Source organism: Hydractinia symbiolongicarpus, chromosome 6, assembly GCF_029227915.1.
Source record: "Hydractinia symbiolongicarpus strain clone_291-10 chromosome 6, HSymV2.1, whole genome shotgun sequence".
Lineage (NCBI taxonomy): Eukaryota > Metazoa > Cnidaria > Hydrozoa > Anthoathecata > Hydractiniidae > Hydractinia > Hydractinia symbiolongicarpus.
Genome location: NC_079880.1, coordinates 30,896,604 through 30,917,147, shown reverse-complemented (window position 1 = coordinate 30,917,147; position 20,544 = coordinate 30,896,604). Strand labels below are relative to the sequence as shown.

Genomic DNA, 20,544 nt, shown 5'->3' with positions numbered 1-20,544 from the left:
CAATATGTTATGCATACGTCCATAATCAAAAGAAACTGGACCCAAGAAGCCGTAAAGGAATTTTTGTCGGGTATGACAAAGAGAGTCCAGCCTATCTAGTTTACTATTCCGACAGCAGGACTGTATCAAGACATAGACTTGTGAAATTTACGGAAAAATTTCATGTCGAAGAGCCGAACACAGCCATCAGCAACGACTTATTTTCAAATGAAGCCAATACTAAACCGGCTACAAAAAGTAGTTCAGAACAAAATGAGAACCCAGAGAGAAATCCGGAGGCTCGATACCCAACTAGGGAACGCAAAGCTCCACCACGATATGCTGATTATCACTGTAGTGATTTCGCAGACACCGATTATGATTGTTGTTATCTGAATGTTCCAAACACATACAATGACGCAATTCAACAAGATGATGCAGATCAATGGATAAGCGCGATGGAAGAAGAAATCAACTCTTTGAAGCTCAACGATACGTTCACCGAAACACCACTACCCAAAAATAAGCAAGCAGTGGGGGGGAAATGGGTGTACACCATCAAAGGAAATTTAAGCAACCCAATTTACAAAGCGCGTTATGTAGCAAAAGGATTCAGTCAAAAAGAAGGAATAGATTACTCAGAAACCTTTTCACCAACTGCTAGAATGGAATCTATCCGTACTTTACTACAGGTAGCTGTTCAAGAAGATTGGAACATTCATCAAATGGACGTTAAAGGAGCATATTTACACGCTCCAATAGAATGTCAAGTTTATGTTCAACCAGCTCCTGGGTATGAAACAGCCAATAATGTTTGGAAGTTAAATAAATCTCTTTATGGGCTCAAACAAAGTGGACGCAATTGGCACCAATTGCTGCATGATTTTTTATGTGATATTGGTTTTGTCCAATCTCATGCCGATCCATGTGTGTTTGTTCGTAGACAATGTGGTTATACCATTGTGTTACTTGTTTGGGTGGATGACATTATTATTACATCAAGTAAGGACGAACTGCTCAACACTGTCAAGATCCAGTTGAAGAATCGATTTAATATAAAAGATCTTGGAACACTCTCATCGTTTCTTGGAATTGATTTTGAGAGGGGGATTGACTACGTCACCATGTCCCAGTCCCGTTACCTTAAAAATGTCCTTATCCGATTCAGTCTCAATGATTGTAAACCAAGGAATACCCCATGTGAACAAAACCCTGCCGCATATATATTAGATGAGACCAGTGATACTGAGAAGACCGATAACGACACCAAACTATATCGTCAAATGGTGGGAAGCATTGTATATGCCATGACTTGCTCCCGACCAGATTTGAGTTATGTTGTAACTAAGCTGTCTCAACACTTGTCAAAGCCTGAAAATTCAGACTGGATTATGTTAAAACATGTATTTCGATATATAAAGAATACTGTGAGTTATACATTCACTTTTCGTAAACTAAACCATGAAGAATTTCGTCTCTATGCATTTTGTGATGCTGATTGGGCTTCTTCTTTGGATAACAGAAGAAGTATTACCGGTTATTGTATCAGCATCAATCCGAGTGGGCCACCTATCAGTTGGAGGTCGAAAAAACAAGCGTCTGTGGCACTTTCAACGTGCGAAGCTGAATATATGGCCCTCTCACTAACAGCTCAGGAGACCGCCTACCTAACACGACTTATCAAAGATTTAACAAATTTTGACCTCAAGCCGCCTGTGATTAAAAATGACAACCAAGGTGCCTTAGCGTTATTAAAAAACCCCGTAAAGCACATGAAGGCCAAACATATCGATATCCGATACCATTATATCAGAGAATGTTTTCAACAGAATCAGATAGCTGTAGAATATATACCTTCAAGTGAAAACAAAGCGGATATATTTACAAAACCGCCAAAGAAACATTTGTTGACAATGTTCAAACAATATTTATTTGGAGAGTAATTTTTAATGAGAACTTTACGTCAAGTGGGGGTGTTAGATTGCCGCCATATTTGTTTTTGTTTGCTAGACTCTCGGTGCCGTTTAACTAGAACGGCATTAGGACTAAAGATGGTAGAGTTAAAAGTGTAAAAGAAGAAACACGTGTTTGTTGATTTTATATAGAAGAAAAACCATTTTCGTATTTGTTTATTTTATTACCCCCAAGTGGCTGAAATGGCTGAAATGTTCACAATATTACCCTCCAGCATTTCCAATCCTTTCAATATCTGAAAGGGTTTCCAAATTCAAAACTTCTTCATTTAACTTCGGTAGCATGCAAATGCTTTGATATTCTAGATATTTGAAGTGCTCCCTGCAATTGGACCTGACCCAGGTAAACCATGTTGAAAAAGAAACATCCACTTGTCCATGTAACCATACTTGTGGTCGTTTTAGGCGTTTAAACTTTTTAACCCACGGACGTTTTAGGCTTTTTTATTTCACATTTCAGAATTTCATTCATTGGAACTTGAAAACCCGCGGACGTTTTAGGCGAATCGACACTTTGCCTAAGATCGCCCCGGGTTTGCTTTATTTGAGTGAAATATAAAAAATCGATAAAAACGCCGCATCGTCATAAAGTCGAAATCGGCGGATGCCAAAAATGAATTTATAAAAATAATTTAGTTTTCTTATAGATTATTCTATCTATAGATTTTTTTTCTCTAGTAGGTCACAAAATTAGGCTTAGGCAATTGCCTAGGCTGCCTAACCCTAGATCCGCCCCTGATGATGGCTTCTCTTCTCGAAGAGTCTTTAAGAATAACACGGTGCAACGAATCCAAACAACTTTTCGCACGTACTTGGTTGTCACTAAGGAAATTTGTAAAAAAAAATTCCTTATCCACCATTCTTGTCTGTTTCACTAACGAATTAAATTCCCCTTTTAATGATCTTTCTTTGAATACTTGTCGCACCAAAATCTTATAGTTTTAAACGAAAGATAAGTATCAACATCTTTTAATTGTATTTGATACTTTTTTAAAAGGAACAATACCAGAAGTCTTCTTCTTTTGTCGGCAGAAATCTTTGTTCTTTTGTTTATATTTACAAAATAAAAAAATCGCACCCTTTTGCTTATTCCATTGTGCTTGTTATGACTGGAGATTAGAAAAAGCTTCCCGGCGCGGCTAATTAATTCTCTTGTTCTGAAAACAATAGACCGCTCTGTCGCTTCGCTTGTACGCTCAAGTGGAGGTGAGGCTTTAAACAAGTTGAGCATGTTATGTGTGCAAAAACCATTTCTACAAACATTTTTTATTTATAACGGCGGGTAAAAAAGTTTATCTTTAAAACATTATATATTAATTATTTCAGAAGACGGTAAAATTCTACATATTGCCCTTGACAGACCTAAAATCTTGGCCGTTTTTTTTTTGTTGCTTTCCCTTTTTTGAATTCCCCTCGAAAAATTCATATTAGAATGTTCTCCTCGAGGTTATTACACAAATTTCGTCAACCAAATAAAGTAACTTTGCGTTAATTTTACTTGTAATGAAAACGTCATTGCGCTAAACATTCAATACGATTGACTCCGAGGTCAGAATTTAGCGTGAAAAATTAACGTACTTTAGCGCCAGATGGAAACCAAGCTTAAGAGCGCCCATTAAAGATACTCTTTGTTTGCAACATGCATAGAACACTTTATACCAAAAATTAAAATGTTGTTCACACTAGTATGTAAGAAAATCAAAAATCTTAATTTTATGGTTCACAGCAACCTGACTATAAGCTTCATTGATGATATTAAGTATGTCTCATCCAAAAGCTTAGAGCCAGGATTCAAACCAACCAACAAACACAAAAAATTATATGAAGCAAACCTCTACTTCAAACTGACTAATGACGACAAGGCCAGCGTTTCTTAATTAAAATGCGTATTTGGAAAGGCGACTTGTACTCTGAACGTGAAAGCTCCCTAGCCATCACTCTTATTAAATTATATGGAATTTCATCATGAAGTAGGCCAGTGTCTGAAACGAAAAAAAAAATTCAAGTTAAAGAAAATTTAAAATCTATGAAAACTGAGAATTCGAGAAACAAAAGTTCCAATAAACCCGAACCAACTTAGATTAAATGACTTAGTTGGTAAGAGACATGTATCGCCGTGGATATTCTGCTACTTAGGGATGATGATATGCTAGAATTTGAATCTCATTCGAAATTGGCTGGCAACTAAAAAGCAAAAAGCTAAACCTTGTGAATGCGCTTCTTCATTCAACGTCGAACATGCATTGGACTGCAAGAAAGGGGCTTCGTCTCGTTTTGACACATCTCTGATACATCCCTGCAAAATAGATGCTGTATAAAGATTAGGTTGAACCATGTTGCAGCCTTTGACAAAAGAAACGCTAAAATCACGAAGCAACATCAGTAAAGATGTAAGACGCCACATCCCTGTAAAACGTTCTGGAAATCACAATAAATGGATTTTTTAGATATTAGGCTATTTAATCTCATGGCTAAGGGAAATTTCAAACCAGGACATGAGAAAACGTACTAGATCAAAAAAACAGGAGATGATAAGGCCTTATAATGATATTATGCAGCTTAAGCACGGAACGTTCTGTGAAATATCTTCATAATTGCCTTGCACAGATCGTTAAAAGAGAATGTCCATGTAACACAATTGTTAGGAGGAAAATATCCATTTCATTAATCAACGCGATTACAATCTGTTTGGGTGGTAGTGGATGTGCATAGTGAAGAACTGGAAACATTTTAAAGTCAAGATTGGGTATTGGAAAAAGCAAATTTAGGAAAAAGCAAATTTAGGACGTATAGTGTACTGAAACAATATGTACCCAAAATGTAATTATGTATATGAACCCGGTTAGTCGGACTGAAATCGGTTTGCTATCGCATGAAGTTTTCTTAACCCGGATTGGAAAATAGTGAACTAAAATTTATACTTTTTAATTCAGTTAATTTTTATATATTTAATGTTTCTAATGCATAAAATTATTTTTCATTAAAAAAGGTTTTGAACAACACCAAAAAAATTTGTTGATAAAAATTTTTTTTTAAATATTTTTGTTGTTATGCAAAAAATATGCTTGAGAAAATGGAAGTTTCCCCGAAGGCAAATTTAGCTTGGATACCAACAACTTAGCAGCGTCCATGCTCTGCGCTGTCTCTAAATTTATATATCTAGCATCAGGCGATTTTCCCGTTGCGGAAAACAAAAAAAATCCGCGGCCGGTTTGAAATCACACCTAGCTACGGCACAGTTAACTTACATTTGGCTCATTTACATGATACAGTTAAATTTCTTGGCAAAAAAACAAACAAATGGAATAAAAAATAGAACTTTTGATTACTTTATCTCTTTAATAATAGCCGTATTCCGTCTGTCTGTTTGTGCACGAAAAAAACATTGTGCTACGGAAACACGAAATATGCGATGAATAAAGAACGCGCAACCCCGTGAATTTTTCCACGGGTTAACGACTAGTCTCTTTAATAACAGCCGTATTCCGTCTGTCTGTTTGTGCGCGAGAAAAAAGTCGTGTTACGGAAACACGAAATATGTTATAAAAAGAACGGGCGAAACCGTGGATTTATCAACGGGCCACCGACTAGTTTCTTAGAATTGTTTCTAATTTAAATAATATGATTTCTCTACTTTGTGATGGAAATATTAAATATATAAAAATATAAATTTTGAAAATTTGTTTGATGTCATTATAAAATTATTCAGCAAACTTTTTTATCGGAATTTATTTATCTTATTATGGGCCATATGCAAACACAATTTTATGTTGATGGATTCTCCCGAGTATGTTATAGACATACATAAATCCTACGAAGCATTTTTAAGAAAATACTCACATCACTATAACTATTTTTTTCCTCTGAAAAAAATTACAATAAAAAATAAAAACATCCTTTCTCCTTGGATGTCTAAAGGTCTAACAAAATCTGCAAAACTAAAACAAAAACTCCATATAAAGCAGCTCAAATCGAAGTCAAGTAAAGATGTTGAGACATATAAAACATATAAAAATCTTTTTGAAACATTAAGAAACAAAATACAGAAATGACATTAAAAACACATGGTCTGTGATAAAAGAAATTATAGGAAAAAAACAACAACGCAATAAGTGTTTTCCTGACAAGTTGTTTGTAAATGGTGAACTGCTGTGTGGTGATAGAGAAATTGGTGCTGCCTGTAATGATTTTTTGGTGAATGTAAGACCACAACTCTCAGCAAAAATTAAGACAAAAGTAGATTATAAAAATTATTTACCAAACTGTAATTTCCAAATGGGAAATGGGAGTTACTTTATGAGTTCAAAAGCTTTAAAAGAAACAAATTTTCTAAGCATTAATAGCAATGTCAAAGATTCATTTCCAGCTTTTAAAAATGTGCTTTACAATATTTCCTGACCAACTAAAACAAGCAAAAGTGATTCCAATATTTAAATCAGATAATTCAGAAACGATGTCAAATTACAGGCCTACTTTCATTCTACCCATATTCTCAAAGATTCTTGAAAAAATTTTGCACAACAGAGTTTTTCTCTTCTTCACCGATAATTCTATCTTTTGTAAGAAACAATTTGGATTTAGAAACAGACACTCCACAGAACATGCGATAATGCAACTTGTGGACGACATTCATCAATCTTTTAGTGATGGTAAATTTACTTTGGGTATTTTTATTGACCTATCTAAGACTTTTGATACCGTTGATCACAACATATTATTAGGTAAACTAAATGCGTATGGAATAAGTAGGGTAACATTAAAATGGTTTAAAAGTTATCTGAGTGAACGAACACAATACATAGATAATGGCAGTGACAAAAAAACTAATAAGCTAACAATTAAATGTGGTGTTCCACAAGGTTCAATTCTTGAGCCACTCTTATTTTTAATACATATTAATGATCTAAGCAATTGTTCTGAAATCCTAAATTCTATTATGTTTGCAGATGACACTAATTTGCTTTACTCCCATAAATGTATTAATACTCTTTAAAAAACTGTAAATACCGAGTTAAACAAATTATCATAATGGTTCTCTGCTAATAAATTATCACTAAATATAAAAAAAATAAAGTATACAATATTCCACACACCACAAAGAAGAAAGGACTTGCCTGTTGCCCTACCTAAACTGGAAATAGAATGAAATCAAATTTCACGGGAGATATCCACTAACAACTTCTTAGGTGTGATACTTGATGAAAATTTAAAGTGGCACCAACACATATCTATGATAAATTTGAAAGTTTCAAAATCTATTGGCATCCTTTACAAATCTCTAATACAATTGTATTACTCTTTTATACATAGTCATACTAATTACGCTAACATAGTTTGGGGTAGCACTAATAAAACTAAAATACAGTCACTTTACCTTCATCAAAAACATGCTGCAAGAATAATCTTGTTTTAAAAATAGGCTGACTCATTCCAGGTCATTACTTCTGTCAATGAAAGCCTAATGAAAGCGAATTAATAACACACCTGAAGCATTTTCTAAAACCTTTCACATTTCTCAAAACAAATACACAACAAGGTCAATACTATCCATCAATTAGGAAAATTAAGAACAGTCACATTAGGAATAGCTTTAACAAAATTAAGAAGTCAATTTTTGTATCTGCTTCGGAGAACATATTTCGATGTAAAGTGAAAAATCTTTTTTACAGCAAAATGAAGGGAGATTACAACTCTGCGAAAGACATACCTCCGAAAGAAGATGTCTAATCTTACTGGAAAGGGTTATGGTCAAAAAAAGTCATGCATAACGATATTGCAGCATGAATGAAATCTAAATGTGCTTATTTGATTATAGAACGTGGGAAAAAAAATCACAGACGAAATACTTGAATTGAACAGTGCCAAGATACAATCGATAGATGAAGATATGACGTGCAAGTACTTAGGTGTTGCTGAGAATGCGTTGTACAAAGGCTCACTCAACAAAAACAGAATCCAAAGTAAGTACTTTAAAAGAGCTTGAAAAATATGGTGTAGTGAACTTAGCGGATATAACAAATACATCGCTCACAACTCATTTGCTTTACCTGTCCTCACACAAACATTCGGCATTCTAATGGACTAAAGACGAAATCAAGGCGATTGATATAAAAACTAGAAAAGTATTAAATATGACTGGTAACTTTCATCGTAACTATGATGTGGATCGCACCACGGAAAGAAGGAGGCCAGGGTCTCAAGATGATCAAGGAGGCATATGAAAGCCGCATAATATCAATTAATCAACAGCTTCACCAAAGCACACAACGTAATCCCTATCTCAAAAAGGTTGTGGAAGGAGAAAGCGAATGCATCGTACGACAAGCTAGAGAGTTTTTATCAACTGCGAACATCGATGTTGAAGAAAACTGTACGCCACAGAAACTATCACAGAAGTACTTACAGCACTGTGAAAAACAGAGATTACAACGATTTGAAGAAAAAGCTATGCACAGCTATATCTGGAGAAAGATATCATCACAAGAAAGTGTAAATATCGCCAAAGCAACATCTTGGTCGGCGAACAAGTATGTGACTTCGCATTTTGAAGGTTATGCACATGCACTGTACGAACAAGAAATCAATACGGAAGACCTTCAATATCGCCGCGATATACATACAATAAATACATACATATACATATATACATATATACATATATACATATGACGAAAAGTCCCTAAAAGGTGCAGCCTGAATAGACTTGTAATAGTAAATTGAAAGTGAAAGAGCAGGATATGAAAAAGAAACTGAAAATAAAAGAAATGTCAACGAAAGGACAAAGTCTCACGCGATTGTATAAATAAACAACCGTTACTTTTGTTGTCGTAGTCATTTTAAAGTGATTACATGGCGTAATTATTCAAGCTTACACTTTCGTCTTTTTGTGTGTGTGATAAGTTTGAAAGACAGAGGCAATAACAAGAAAAAGAGTAGCGTTACGGGCAGGGAAAACGTCCAACAAAAGAATTATTGTATATTAATATTAGTAAGTAACTTATATTCAAATCTTTTTTCGCGATACCCGACTATTTTATAATACACATTGTTTCGTGTCCGTTGAATTATATGGCTCGAATCTTTCAAAAGTTAAGAAAAAAACGTTCACGGTGGAGCTCATCTATTCCACTGACTTTGTTGCACAGAAAAACATCAACATAACTTTATTTATCTGTATCTACGGTGCTGGAAATTTCATTTAGTATATCTAGTTTTATGTAATTTTTATGTTAGAGCCATGCCAAAAGTTGTGCATGCTCGTCTGACGCGTTTTCTGATTTCTTCGAATGATTAGGTTTTTAAAGTTTAGGATGCAAAAAAGCAACAGGCAATTCTTGCCAATTCTTACAGGTATTGTAGAAACAAAAATTATATAGAAAGATGTTAAAGTATTAACTTATGGTTTTAAGTATTATTTCTTCATTCTGTTCCCCTCTTACACAGGAGCAATATAGATTGCTCCTGTGCCTTTTGTTTACCTTTATTTTTATATGCTGAAGTGTTGCCATGGCAATTTTCGAGTTGAGTATAAATTTTAGATTTTTTTAAAAAATAAAATTTATATAGATTTTCTAAGATCTAGGGGAGTTCTTATTATAAATTGTTACATTTTTTTTGTTTGTTACATTAGTGTGACTAAATATAAAGCAATATATGTGACAAATTAAAGCTATCTTTTTCCCATTTCAGCGCATGATGATGTCATTAGCAAAAATGTTTACACCAGCAATTTTTTTGACGTGCTAAGCTTCATGCCTATTTTACAACAAATTAAAGAGACGCCGGGGAGCCTAGGAGAAATAGGGTTAAGGATGTAGCTATTTTTCGTTTCATTCTTATTCGTGCTTTCTAGTTTTCTATTTGTGGTTGCGTTGTTAATTTTTTAATTATTCGTATTAAACGACCTGATATCATTAATAACAAGTAAATTTGCGTAAGAAATGGACAGCTTAAAATAACAATTTTCCAAGGTTTCTCTTTTAATCAATGATTGGAAATACTTGGCTTCACGATATCTTACGATGGTTTTCGACAGACTGACTTCGAAATTTAAAATGTGTACGCCTGTATAATACGTCAAGTCGATTGACCTTAAAAAGAGCTTTTAAATTTACCCTGTCTTAACCTATTCATGAGATTCAGCCGGGGAAAGTTAAAAAAATTTCCGTCATAATACTGAAATTAGGAAATTGTCTCTGTAATAGCATTTTTATGTGCTTAAGGATGAACCTTCGAACATAGACCCACCCAAGTACCTCCCCCACCCCACCCTTCTTAGTAAAGGCGTGCTATTTATTTCAGTTCTAACGTTTACCATGCGAAAGCCCGCTAGTGTATATGCACATTGCAGGAAAAAGAAAGACATCGAGTGAAATATCAAATGCACACCTTGAATAAGCAACATCAAAAATAATTTATTTTCTTTTAACTCAAGGGGCTACAATAGGACTTGCATGAAGGTCGAGCTTATGACGGGGAAACGTTTGTTGGCAATAAGGCCAAAAACAACATCTTAACACTATTTGGTCCGGGGTACTTTGAGCATATTATGACCGGGGGGGGGGGGGGGGTAATAACTTTTCATAGGCTTGTCCAAGTTGAATCAAACTTAGCACACTTATAGCACGTCACAAAAGAAACAAAATGGCAGCAAAAAATTTTTGGTTGCGTCGGCACATTCTCTGTGCCGTCATTAAAATCTCGAAATTTGTCCAAAATGCCACTATCTGCTTAAAATTCAGTTTCTTTAGTTTCCGAAAAAATCAGTAAGTATTGTAGTCATGCAACGTAGCATTAAAGAGTTATTAAAAAAGAACCGTCATCTTAGAGATCATGTTGACGCGCAAATATGAACTTTTACTTTTTTACTTAGCTCTAGCTATTTTTATTTCGATTCTGCAAATACTGCATATGAAACCATTTGAAGCAACAACAATAACTTCAAAATATTTGAAGAGGTATTAATTAAAGCTATTTAGTATAGCATTTTTAACAAATACAATCCATTGTGTTGTCTTGTTTTCTCATCAAAACAAACTTTCGATTTTAACTATAGAAATGTTTGTTTCATCAATAAATTGCATAGCGGGTTCTGTTTGTTTTTATGTCACATTATTTGCTTGTTCTGCCATAACAAGTTTATTGATTGGTCCCTTAATCATAAGTATTCTTTATTGTCGTCAGTAATCTGAATGTTTGTTTCGATTTTTCTACCAAAAATCAGATGATTCGGAGTTATTGGTTAAGATACTTGATCACATAAGTACGTAATAGGTTTTGATAACAAGTACGGATTGATGGTATCATAAGGGAGAGGTGCGTTCAATTAATGCATAGTTAGTTATAGTTCAATTAGTACAATTAATTCTTTTTGGAGAAAGAATTAACTAAGTTTGAACGGCTGTGATGCAATAAAATCCAAAATTTCACTAGCGTGTATAGTCGGCTCTAAGCGATCTTCGTGAACTAAAGTGGACACACTAGCCTGTATAGTCGGCTGTAGGCGATCTTCGTGAACTAAAGTGGACACACTAGCCTGTATAATCGGTTGTAGGCGATCTTCGTGAACTAAAGTGAACACACTAGCCTGTAACTAATATATATATACACAAAGTTCGTAAATAAACTAAAATATTACATGTGAGTATATAATTATTTATTACGTGTATTTTTGTTACCAGGTGGTTACTAAGGTGTTGTTAAGGATATATATGTATCATAGAGATAAAATACAGACGAGATTTGACGGAAATATCAATCCGGCGAAATATTGTCATTTGTAATTAAAATAACGTCATTAAATTGTTAACTTTACCTGGAACATCTATAAATGCCATTTTCCAAACATGTAGCAACTTTAATGACATAAGGATCAACATTTCGGGAAAAAAAGGATCTTTTTACCTTTATCGTGAAAAGAAGAAACTATCGTACGAATATGACGTCACTAGTTACGTCATCAAAGTTCCTTTTTTAAAGACCGTATGTTAAGACCAAAATTAGGAAAATGACTTTTTTGTGCATGTGTGACGTCATAACGGGCGGTGCTTATAGGGTTGAATCTGAGCACAATTGTACTTCTATAAACATTTTTGTCGGACAAAATTTTTTGTAACTTTCAAGGAATTTTCTTACTATTGGCGGGAGGCTTACTGAATGAATGAACATCACGATGTTTTAAAACTTTCGATACATTACTATCGAAACTCTCTAACTCAAAGTGTCGTTTGTAAAACATTTTAATGTCTTTTTCAACGAGTTTTTAATTAGTCGTTCTTTGACATAATCAGACCACGTCGCCAGTTAAACTTGATTAGTTTGAAAGTAAAAAGTATTTCGTGCAACATCAGCATGTTGTATGAATCATGTTCCTTACTTATTAATGTATTTATTTTTTATGTAATATTTATTTTGATAATTGAAGATGCTATGTTATGTTTTGCCACTGACAGGATATATTTGACTTTCGGTAAACACTTCTTACTGGTCAGGCAGTGAAAAGTTACTATAATTATACTCATTTTTTAAATGACTTTATTATTAATCAGTATAACTGACTTTTTTCTTACAGGTCTGCGCATTTAAGCTTTTTCACTATTTTGTACTAGACTATTTTGGAATAGTAACATAGATGAAATAAATTTCGTGAAATGCTGAATGTGAAACAGTCAGTGAAGCATGTTGAGTTTTATGATATGTCGTAGGTAAAGTGGAAATAAATTTTTTTTTTGTCCACAATTTTAATCCTTTCTAAAAGAGCAATTCCTCCACTTATTTTGATCAATAAGATAAGAAAATTATATTTGTCAACATTGTTATAGCGGGAAACGTCTAACTACATAAGTACTGTGTGATTCACACACGCGCATTTGAAAGGCTTTATTTTTATGCGTTTATACATTGCTTGTTACAGTTTAGTCATTTAGCCATAGTTCGTTATTTGTTATATTCTATATTTGTTATATTTGTAATATTCTATGAGTTTTCTATGTCATAGCTGCTACGTCCTTAGGTAGCCTTTGCATGAAGTCTCATTTTAGGGGCAAAATGCAAATTTAATTTCGGTCTCTCGTGTAGTCTTTTTAAAAGTTTGTAAGGTTTTAACCGAAATGAATCTCGTTTTAATGTTGATTTCAGTTCGTTCTTAAAATATCATGTAAACACGATTTAACCGAAATGAAACCATTGCGCATGTGCAAAAAGTTATTGCGCGTTTGCAAAAAGTTATTGCGCATGTGCAGTTTGCACAACCCCTTTGTGAAAGACTCCCATGTAAACACAACTAAATTTTATTGAGGTTTCATATATTAATGCGTCTTGAAATGTAATGCCAGGTTCATGTAGAGGCTACCTTGCTGTATCTAAATTTTAATTCATGTTTAACGCAAAGTTGGTATGATGTATTTCAAACGGCATGATGGATCACTCTGTTGTAAAGTGAGAACGAACATGGAAACAGCAACAGCTTTTTTTGGCTTAACACATATTTCCAGTTAGCTTTTTTACACAGTTACCTTGCTACATTAGCTTCTTAGGATTTGTGTATGTCCCATTTTTGAGAAAGCAGCTGTTTCATTCTACAGGAAGCTAAAGGGCTTAAGGTTTTGTTTTTGGTTCGCGTGCGCTTTTTTACAGAAAATAAAAAATGCTCACGAAAAAGCTGAACAAAGAAAATAAAACGTATTTAGAGCACTTACTGTAGTAGAAAAGATGCTTGTTTTGTTTTAGAATACTTTAGTCAGTTTTTCCCCGTAGATAACACGGTATACACACGGCTAAGAAGATACTTCAATATGTCTATGATAGCTACAAATATCAAAGATCTATTCAAGATCAAAATAAAACCACGTCATGATAGTTATTCCGATCAATATAATCGGATTCTCATGGTAAAAATTCTACTGGCTTGTACTATTGTGCTTGGTATTAATTGGTATAAAGATAAATTTAATTGTGTCGTGCCAGGTAAATATTACTACTCGTTACACTGAGGATGTCTTTGCTGAATAACACTGTTATTCTTGCTTCTATATTTTCTATTACCTCCTTTGTTGCTGATACGGTATTGTTTCATAGATAGCCAAACAAATTCCAAAGATTTTACAAAGTTTGTATCTCATACATGCTGGGTGCAGGGTATGTACGTTTACAGAGAAATGATGAACAAGTTTGATTCTGTTTCATATTATGGTGTCCCGAAAAAATTGCAGGACAATGGTTTACGACTTGGAGAATATTTATGCGACGCTGATAAAAAGCCAACTGGTCCGTATGCAAAAAATCCTGCTTACGCTTGTAAAGAAATGACGAAAACGTTTTTCTTGCAGGTTCGTAAAAGTAAACATCCTTAAATATATCTCTTAAAGATATTTCTGCCAAACAAAGTGGTTAGTATAATATTTTGAGAGTGGAATTTTATATCTTTGAGCTACTGTTATGTTACATTTTTTAAAATAATCATCAGGGTGACGTAGTATAACAAAAATGATGGTCAAAATGTTGACAAAAATTGATTACTTTAAAGATTTTTTCTGTCACATTAATCTTGCTGACACATCAGTTTATTGTTTCTTATTTTCTTGTATTGTGTATTGTTTTTTGTATTAGTAGTATTAATAAATTAAAAAGCATCTTTTTATTTCTAAAGGTTTAGTTAATAAACAAATAAACTGACAGCAGTTTCTCTGTTGTTGTTTTTATCTAGTACCAGTACATGCCATTCTTCATCTGTGCATTGGCATTGTTGTATTACCTGCCATACATGATTTCAAAGACAGTCAATCATGATCTAATTAACTTGCGTGAAGCCATCAAAAAGAAGGAAACAGATATTGATGGTATTGTCAAGTATTACTTTAAAGATCGCAAGCAACGAGGAAAATGCAGTAAGATACTGACAGCTAAACAGATTGCAAATATAGGTGTTAAAGTTGCCTACATCATTGTCAATTTCCTTGCCTTTTTTGGAACAAACTCAGTTCTAGAAGGTGAATTTTATGGTTACGGTCGCAAATGGGTGGATTGGGCTAAAAAGAACAACACTATGGCTCATGATTACATGGGATACAAAAATTTCCCTAAACCTGGTAATGTGTTTTTATTGTTTATTCCGCCATCTTTCTTAATTGATTGTTTTTCTATTATTATTATTATTACTATTTGTGTTTTATTATCATTATTTCAGGTAACGAACTCCTTCCACCGTTTGGTTTGTGTGAAATTTATGCTTCGGCACAGGACTTGGTTAAAACTCTTAATAACAAACACGTGGTTTTGTGCGAAATCTCTCAACATGTTTTGTATCAATACGTGTTTGTGGTACTTTGGTTTGCTATGATATGCGGCATCGTTTTCTCCTTTCTTGGACTTTTCTATCTTCTGTTCAATTATGGCATTGGATTAATCGGAATCAGGTTGGTAATCCAATTTAGTTTATCCTTTCTGTATTTATTTATTTATTTATTTATTTATTTATTTATTTATTTATTTATTTATTTATTTATTTATTTATTTATTTATTTATTTATTTATTTATTTATTTATTTATTTATTTATTTATTTATTTATTTATTTATTTATTTATTTATTTATTTATTTATTTATTTATTTATTTATTTATTTATTTATTTATTTATTTATTTATTTATTTATTTATTTATTTATTTATTATCGATTTCGTATATTTTTAAGTTAAGATATTACTCACGAGTAATATCTTAACTTAAAGCATCGTCAAAGTACGTTTTTAGAAAAGTAGGGAGACTGAAAGCGCTTATAACAAAAATTATAAATTATTACAAATTATATTTCAATTTGACCAGGAAAATGTTTACATTAATTTTATTATATATATCTTCTTTTATAACATTTTTTCTTTTTCTTTTTTTTTACTTTTTGAACTAGCTTTCTATTTTTTTTCAAAACACCTCCAATACTTTTCTTTTTCAGAAGATTAGAATCAAACAGCTCAGCAAAAAAAATTTTTGATGCTCTAACATACAGAGAAGTTGAATATCTTGAATTTATGCGCAAGAGAAATCAACTAGTGTACGGAGACGTTTTGGAAAAATTAAAAGAGAAGATTCTTGGCTCACCCGCACACAGCATCGATTCAAGTTTCGATAACCCAAAATCTGAGCCTCCTTGCTATCCAATGAGAAGAAAGCCATCTAACGGACCTTTCGCACTTTAAATATTTTGACGATGAAGTATGACTTGTGTCCGACTTGTTTTATCATTTTAATAACATTTTTTTACAGGAGATTTAAGTGAATAACGAAATTGTACATCATCTAAATTTCGCTTTGTAGCTAAGCCTTTTGAATAAGCTTCAAATGTTTTTTATGAAACCTGGCATCGAACACCATTTCATCCGTTATTGCAGATTGTAGATTGGAGGTGAGGTTGCAAAGGTTGTAGAATAACAGCAAGCTAAGATAACAACATAAGGCAAAATTATGATGTTTCAGAGCAAGACAAATGGCCTGTAGAGGTTGAAAATGGCTTTCAAAAAGACAAATTAAAATAATGTCGAAAAAATATATTATACACGCAAAAGTCTTCTCTCATCTTCTTTGTCAACGCGTAATATAATTTCTGTGAACACCTTTGATAATCAAAAACACTGAAATACTCAGAGTGTTTGTGGAGTGACCCTCTTCTAATTTGTTTTTTCTGAAAGGTTTCCGTAAATGAAGTTGAAAGTAAAGTTGTAGATTAAGAGTTATAGGAAAAAAATAGTAGCACTTTTTTGCTTATGTTAGCGCTTTTACTTTGACGTCATCAGAAGCTTAAAATGTGCAAAACAGCTATGTGTCTTTTTTCAATAATTTTTAAAGTTCTGTTTGGTGATTTTTTGTTAATAAATAATAAAATCATTTAATCTTTTCGAATATGAGCCAGCAAAATCCGATTTTTCTCTAAATCTTACAAAACCAGAACAGCTGGCTAGTCACATGTAAAAATGATTCTGCTTGGTGGTAAATAATGGTAATGTATATTTTTAATATGTAAGCACTTTTGCTGTAACGTCATCAATGGAATGAAATTTGTACAAAATCACCAAAACTATTATTTCATATCTGTTTTTGCTCCACAAAATAGACACGCAAAGACAATAAAAAAAAAAGATGTAAGCAAATTTTTAGTTTGCAGCGAGCTAGTGTACACAAGGGTTAGTTTGTCATACAATGTAATAATTAACATTTGTTAATAATTTGGGATAATAGTATGTCAGACACTGGACCATTCTTATGGTTGTTTTATTGTTTTTGGTGTAAGGCAAAGGCACTTATGGCTATGGTGTATTGGTGAAAATACACCAAGATAAATTCGGCTCAGAAAAGTTAGGGTGTGTCGCTGTTAGTCCTTTTATGAACTCTACGCCCGACGTCTTGACAAATCCTGATAATACCGTGTGCATGCTCACTGCGTATAAAACTGGTTTTCGGAATTGTCAAAAAATATAAATTGCCTTTGTCCTGCAAAATATTGGATTTTTCGTGTCACATCCAGTTTTATTATTTACACCAGTTCTGCTGGTGTAAGCTGCCTATCTGGCTGGGCTAGAATTTCTCAGATGTATTTTTCCAGTGAAGCTAACTGCTGTTGAATTCAAATTGTGCGGCAGATCGATCCAGTACTAATATTCCGAGGAGTAGCACGTAGACTTCATAACAGGGCTCAGCACGTAGACTTCATGACAGGGCGACTTTGGGAACTGTAGTAAGGAGGAGCGTGAAGGAGGAGCGTAATCTTTGTGAAGTATCATAATCTTTTGTAACTTTTAAACTTGGTTGAATACATTTGTTTACATTACTTTGTAATTTTTATATCATCTTTTTATATCTTCCAATTTTGTTGTTAAGTTGTAATGGTAGCTAATAATATAATATTTAGAAAGCGAAAGAGACAATAAAAGAAATATAAACACAGATGTAAATTGGATCGCGAAGAGCAATTTTCAGTCAATTTTGTAGCGAATTAACTAATATAATGCCAAGTAGATAATGTTTTGTTGACCTATTTTCTAGTGTTTCACAACTAGTGACCACAAAATTTCTTAAATTTTTTTTGCAAAAGGTTTTCAAATGGGCACAAAGCTCAATTTTTTTGTTGAATTTTTTAACGTTTTCCATGACAGAATAGGTTAAGGTATTTAGTGATTTCCATATACATAAAATTTGCAAATAAAATTTACTTTTGCTCTCATGGTGATTAAAAAGTTTGTTATGTGTTTAAAATAACCTGATTGGTTTAAATTCTCGCAAAATCAAGTTTATTGGTTTAAAAATCAATGCCTTAACAGAATTAACCGGGACTAAACAATAGCGCTTGGTTTTTTCAATCTTTGATTTTTTGAAATTTCGCAAACGTTTGCAACGACAAAATTTGTGTGTTCAGTGGTATCAAACATAAATCTACCATGCACAATGGTGACAAAACTTACGTCCACCGATCATAATGTCCAAGAAAAAAAAATTAATGAAGATGTATTACTGAAAATTGAATAAAACTGAACCTCAAATACAGAAATAAAAAGTTTTAGAAAGATTTGAACAATTCTGCAAGATTAATTTTTATTATTTTATGAGAAAACAAAATACATGCATGAAAGTTCTTAATAAGAACATCGATACCAAGATTTTGCCAACACAACATTTGCACAGCTCAAATTGACAAGAAAAATATATGTAAAAGCATCTTCTTCTGTTGTCATTTTACTGGATAAGAATAAAAAAAACAGTGTTTTTTAATACCATATTATGTCACATTACCTACAAACTGAAGTATAAAGGTTAACCAAAACAATGCTTGATGGAAATGTACGATTACTTACAGTCGATAAGAGACAAAGAGTGTGCCAGTTACATAATCACAACAGCCATTGTAAATCTGGCTTTTTTTATTATTCTTGATCCCCATAAAGTCAATGTTGCTAGAGTGTATGTGTTAGCAACAACTAAGCATATTCCATTCTTAACAATGACTTGGAGAAAGGTGAAGCGCAAAATCAAAATCCCAATATATTTTTCCATGTATGTGCCTTAGCTGACTACTTGCTGCCAGTAGCTATTATAGCTAGCTAGCTACTAGCTAGCACGTTTTATTTTCTTGAAATGAGCATTAGTAAACTGTACAATAATTATTAGAGTAAAATAAGAATGTATTCAAATCATTTTAATAATAACGTCTGTGTTTTACGAGACGTATATCACACGTTTCGTTCACATGCGTGGCTACGTCTTACCTTAGTAAGAAACAGTCCATATGTTAATTATGTTTGTTTGGGTCAGTGAAACCGAGGAAGGAAAGGGCTTCCCCGATATTGACCCCGTGAGCAAATAACAATATCAAGTAACCAATCAATAAGTATTTAAGCTCAAAATATTCGTCTGCCACCTAAAATTTATGCTTCTTTAACTTACTCTTCCAAATTCTCACTTTATGTTGGCGGTAAGGAAAACCATCGCTTGTTATCTACTGACTACCAAACGTAATGAAACCGCATGAAAAATAGAGTTTTAGTGAATTTTAAGACATTTGAATACTCTAACTACAATGTAAAGCTCTCTAATTACGTAATTTACCAGGAATTTCTTAAAAATATCGACACAAGTTTAAATTAATAACTCAACCTTGTTCCCAGGGCGTTTTGCTTTATTCAGTATCGGGCTGACGGCCGCTCTCCCAAAGTAAGAAAGAGCAAGGGACCCTGGAAACGAGGTTGTTAAGAGTTCTTAAGTGATTTTAAAGGGAACAGCAAACTTTCTTTGAAAGTTCTTGTTAATCGAAGAAATTGGAACCACATGAAGTTGGCTTGTTGTCGATATTAAATATGTATCAAGAATAAGGAGATCCATTAGAATGATACAAGTTACAATGTTCTTGCCTATATTTCCTGTCTCATTTTTATCTAATAAGCAGATGATGATCTTATACAAAATGTAAATATATGCATATTTTGTAATTTTCAATTGACGTTTGGAAAGTAGATTAAATATTGTCAAATTGAATCATAGGTAATTATAGTTGGAAACCATAACAATCTAACCAATTATTCCTAATTGCATTACATGGCAACCTGCATGAAAAATATCGCCACAATAGTATTATTATTGTGGAGATACTTAAGGATGAGATGCATTAAGGAGATACACGGCGATAAGATTAAGTAGCAGATTCTAGCACACAAGAGAAAAGTAAAAGCATTATTCTTTGGTATTTATAATTGGAGCATGGTGACATCGCGCATAGTTTTATAATTACAAATTTTACGTCTAGAACGCTTGTATTTTTTTTTCCTCACCGTTATGTTTTTATTACAAATTTTTATATTTTACAATATTAATCTTACAGGACTGATGCAGCAGAACCAGGAGCCATTGTCAAATATAAACGTGTCTGTGATGTAACATCCACACGATCTATGTTGTACTGCATGTTTGGTGCATGGGCTCCTTGGCTGACACATGGATTATGTTACGTTCTGTGTAGACTTGTTCGTAGCACCTTTTTTACAGAACTGCAGACTTCGGCTGATTCTTTACCGTAGCCAAATGAAAAAAAATGTGTAAGTCAGGAAAAAGAAAGT

The 20,544-nt window shown here is 33.2% G+C and overlaps 1 protein-coding gene across 4 annotated transcripts; it reads left to right on the top strand.

Moving 5' to 3' along the window:
* Positions 1-8,799: 8,799 nt before the first annotated feature.
* Positions 8,800-17,897, top strand: LOC130648154 (innexin inx3-like). 4 transcript variants are annotated; one of them, XM_057454190.1, is made up of 6 exons: positions 8,800-8,940; positions 13,707-13,916; positions 14,028-14,278; positions 14,656-15,037; positions 15,136-15,364; positions 15,900-17,897. In XM_057454190.1, exons 2-6 carry the CDS (start codon positions 13,745-13,747, stop codon positions 16,141-16,143), a joined length of 1,278 nt encoding a protein of 425 aa, XP_057310173.1. In that variant the 5' UTR covers positions 8,800-8,940; positions 13,707-13,744; the 3' UTR covers positions 16,144-17,897. The 4 variants fall into 4 exon arrangements, with proteins under 4 accessions (XP_057310173.1, XP_057310174.1, XP_057310172.1 ...); XM_057454191.1 differs by lacking the exon at positions 8,800-8,940 and adding an exon at positions 11,115-11,267; XM_057454189.1 differs by lacking the exon at positions 8,800-8,940 and adding an exon at positions 13,306-13,443 and having other exon boundaries at positions 15,903-17,897.
* Positions 17,898-20,544: the final 2,647 nt, after the last annotated feature.

Coding starts and splice junctions, on each gene's coding strand:
- LOC130648154 (XM_057454188.1), top strand. CDS start 13,347: ATGATGTATTTCAAACGGCATGATGGATCACTCTGTTGTAAAGTGAGA. Junction 13,917..14,027: donor ATTTAATTGTGTCGTGCCAG/GTAAATATTACT, acceptor ATTGTTTCATAG/ATAGCCAAACAAATTCCAAA. Junction 15,038..15,135: donor CAAAAATTTCCCTAAACCTG/GTAATGTGTTTT, acceptor TCATTATTTCAG/GTAACGAACTCCTTCCACCG.